Source organism: Tupaia chinensis, unplaced genomic scaffold (assembly GCF_000334495.1).
Source record: "Tupaia chinensis unplaced genomic scaffold, TupChi_1.0 Scaffold143906_1, whole genome shotgun sequence".
Classification (NCBI taxonomy): Eukaryota; Metazoa; Chordata; class Mammalia; order Scandentia; family Tupaiidae; genus Tupaia; species Tupaia belangeri.
This window is the reverse complement of record NW_006203757.1, coordinates 1,006,596-1,010,416: the sequence shown is the minus strand read 5'-3', so window position 1 is coordinate 1,010,416 and position 3,821 is coordinate 1,006,596. Positions and strand designations below refer to the sequence as shown.

At 45.9% G+C, this 3,821-nt stretch overlaps 1 protein-coding gene across 2 annotated transcripts in view; it reads left to right on the top strand.

Moving 5' to 3' along the window:
* ARHGEF3 (Rho guanine nucleotide exchange factor 3) overlaps positions 1 to 3,821 on the top strand; it is a 207,100-nt gene that overhangs the window by 121,245 nt on the left and 82,034 nt on the right. The window contains exon 1 of one of the 2 annotated variants that reach the window (XM_006165351.3): positions 7 to 252. The exons of the other annotated variant lie outside the window; for it this stretch is intronic. Coding sequence (XP_006165413.1) covers positions 157 to 252 — 96 coding nt within the window. The 5' untranslated portion in view covers positions 7 to 156. Of the gene's footprint in view, positions 1 to 6; positions 253 to 3,821 lie in introns of those variants that run through there. 2 annotated transcript variants of the gene reach the window in all.

The window sequence follows — 3,821 nt, the reverse complement described above, 5'->3', positions numbered from 1 at the left end:
CAGAGTCGAGTCCCGCGGGCCAGAAGCCGGCTGTCCCTCTCCGCGTCGCCGCCGCCGCCGCCTGGCACCGTGGAGCTGGGGCCCCCTTTCGCCTGGGAGTTTTGTAGCCGCCTGGGGTCAGCGGTGACATCCCAAAGGGCTGGCCCGGCAGCCGCCATGGTGGCCAAGGATTACCCCTTCTACCTCACGGTCAAGAGGGCGAACTGCAGCCTGGAGGTGCCCCCGGCCAGCGGTCCCGCCAAGGACGCCGAGGTAGGGCCGCTCCTCCACCTGGACCGTGAGGATCCAGCTGCCGTCTCTGTCTGCCTCCCTCCCGCTCTCGGCGCCCTCTGTGTCACTGTCTCTCCGTTTCCATCTCTCACCCCGTGTCTGCCGTTCTCTCTCCATCTCTCACATGCTCTCTGACCCTCCCTCCCGTCCCTTCCCTGGGGGTCAGGCGTGAGCGTTCTCCCCTGTCCCGGCCCCTGGGAGCCGCTGCCTCTCGCGCCCCGGCGGGCGCGGGTCTAGCAGAGTCAGGCAGAAGCAAGGTACCGGCGAGCCCAGATGTCAGGGAAGAGCTCCCTTTTAACGAGTGCTTCCTTTTGCCCGAGTTAGGAGAGCAGAAGGAGGTTCTTGGGGACCCCTGCAGCTGTTTGGCAGCAAAGGCAGGACCCAGCACCTCAGCTTGTCACCTGTGGCTAGTGGGGGTCATTCGTTCGGAGGTCTAAGCTAAACGAGTAATTCCAGTGTCTCCCGCATGGATCCTGCAAATGAATCACACGCCTCAGGGCGATGGGACGTTGCCTGGGAACACTGGAAACATTTCTCTTTCTGAGGACTTTACTGTGCCTTGAGGGCCGTGTGAGGGGGTTCTCCCACTTCGCCTTTAGTCTGCCTTTTCCTCCTGTGCGAGATTTCTCTGGCAGATAGCTCCCTGGCCTTAAAGATTGGGCTTAGCTGGAGGAGACAGTGTCCCTCTTTCTTGGCGGGTCTTTGAGAATACAGTGGACCTCAGCTTTGCTTTGGCCACGCTAGAAGTGGAACCCACAGGAATGGCTCATCACTGTCACTCCTGTGTGCATCTGGGGGATCTCCACTCCCCCCCACAGTCACTCAGCATTGCCGACGTAACCACCACCACCGGAAAGTCTGGAGGCAGGTGTGCATCTCGCCTTGTCGCAGCCTTCTTGGGATTCCAGCCACCCACCACCCTTGAGTCTGCTCTGCTGCGTGCATTGAGCCCAGCGAATTATCTATACTTGGAAGGATGGCATCAAAGATGCATTGCCTCTCCCAGGCGCTGCTCCCAGCTGATCAGACTCCGGTCTCTGGTCTCTCTGGTCATATTCAGCTTTCTGTAAACAGTGCAAACTACCTTTGCCCTACTCACCCCTACACCAGCTCAATTAAATATGTTCACAAAGAGTTCTTGTTCCCAGCAGCTGTGGAAGTGTGATGTCCCTCATGGCATTTGGATTCTTATTTAAGTTTCGGCAGTACAACACCTGCATAGAATTCAAGCCGTTCAGGCTTGGAATGAATATAATGATTTTTCAATGAAGAAAACATAATTTAAGGAATTGTTGGAGCAGTGGGGCTGGTAACTCCTCAAACTTTGGAATGAAGTATAATCATTTTAATTCATCAATTGAAGTGGGCCAAAGAAAAGACTAGTGAACATAGCTCGGTACTCTTAACTAGGCTCTTCTTACTATTACTTAGCCCTGTGTTTTTGAGTAGTTGGAAGCTTTACGTCAAACTCATCTGCTTAATGATCTATTCTTACAGATAGACTTTAGAGCTGTTTATGACACAGACACGATGGAAGAAAGGTATTAAAATGTCACATACCAATTTTCTTCCCTGGAAGCTGGATCTAGATGATAAAATACAATTCATTTTTCCTTTACAGAGATGTCCTGGTATCAGAGTAAGGGTGGGGGAGGAATAATTCTGGAACTGGTAAATATTTTGGAAATAGGTGGGAACAATTTTAGAACTAGTAAAATAGTTGGATTTTTGTTAGCTTCTTAGTGTTTAAATCAGAGTAGAAGTCTGTTTTATGTATCTTGAGCCAGAGATCTCTTAGCTTCATTGAGCTAGCTTATCATTTCCCGATAATGGAAATAGATAAGTTGGAAAAAGAAACCTATGTGAGTTTTGGGGGGTAGTTTTCCACTTTCATTCTCAATGCACAAGACAGCCAACCCCTTGTAGGCCTCACTTCTCCATAAGCAGTTAGCTGTTCAGTGAAATATATTTTCTACCAGTAGGTGTCATTAGTATTGTAAATCTTTAGAAAACAGCATTCGCTCGTCTGTCTTTTGAAAATCATGATTATATAACTGTTGATAAACCTGGCACTGACTATTAATTGTTCTGGAAGTGTTTTTGTTTTTTTGTTTTTTGGGGTTTTTTTTGAGATTATTTTCTTTGTAGGAAGGATGTGGTCATAATAAAAAGAAAAATGTGTCTATCCAAAGGCCTTTTCAGGACAGTAGGACTTGTTGACCTTCATAGGCAATAGCAGTGGGCACCTGTGCCCTTTGAGACACATAACGGATTGCTTTCAAAGGTGCTGGGGGGAGGACAGCATACACAGCCCAGTCCTGGCAAGTGCCTTCCAGTATCCACTCCTGTCTTTGCAGGGACTGTACTGGGAAGACCACTTAGGAAAAGGCTCCCAGGAAAGGGAGAATGTCCTTGATGTGCATTTGATACCATACAGTTAGTTTTGATGAGTGAAAAATGCAAAAAACAAAAACCACCCATTTCTCTCAAAGGCAATGATAACATTTCTACTCAAAGTGTGAGTGCTTGGTAACTTCTTAAATTTCAGTGATCATCCCCAGTATCAGCAAAAAATGATCTACTTGTACATGTAGTTTTTATTTTGTTTAAATGATCTGTTTGTGACCAGAGAAGACATTCTCCATGGATTTTGATATTGTATGTTTATGAATATAATAGTGCTTCTTAATCTGGGATTTCTTAGGGCCTGAGTATGAGCTGGGTTGCAAATGTTTAATCTGAAAACTCATAACGAGCTGGATCCTTCCAGCTCTAATAATTAACCATGAAATCTAGGCAGCTTAGTCTATAACTCTAGACTCTCACAGGAAAACAGGGTATATAATGCGAACGCCATTACATTTATTTCTTCTGATCGTTGATTCAGCCTTGTTCATTTTATCTCCGTTTTCATATTTGTTTAGTTGTTTCCTTCTCATTACCAAGAGGGACTGGTCTTTCTGGACATGTTAGGTGTTGTGAACACTTGCTTAAGTCACCATAAGGAAGAGTGGTAGCTCTAATGAATCACAGTCATTGTAAGTTAAAAACCATGATTTCTCCCTGGTGAGGTTTGCGTTTAAAGAACAAGGCTCAGGTGGGTGTATACATTGGCTACAGATAAAAAAGAGCCTAATGAAAAACTTAAGAATTCGATTCATTTTGTTGGGACCAGTGGATGGGGTAATGGTTATGTTGCTGGACCCTCACGTAGTCAACCGCAGTTTGAGTCCTGGACCTGGCAGCTTAAAATTCATGCTGTGTGTGTGTGTGTGTGTGTGTGTGCGCACACACGCAAAATCCTGAGAGAAGATTGGAGGAGAAGGGATTATGATGTGGTGTGAGGATGATTTCTCACTTTCTGTCTCTCTGTCTCTCTGCAAGCACACCCAAAAAATCTCTCTCAGAAAAAAAATTTGATTAATTTTATTTTTTAAAATTTATTATTATTATTTTATTTAACTTTACTTATTCATTTATTTATTTTAACTTGACCAGAGAGAGAGAGAGAGAGAGAGAGACACACAGAGAGAGAAAGAGAGAAAGCAAGC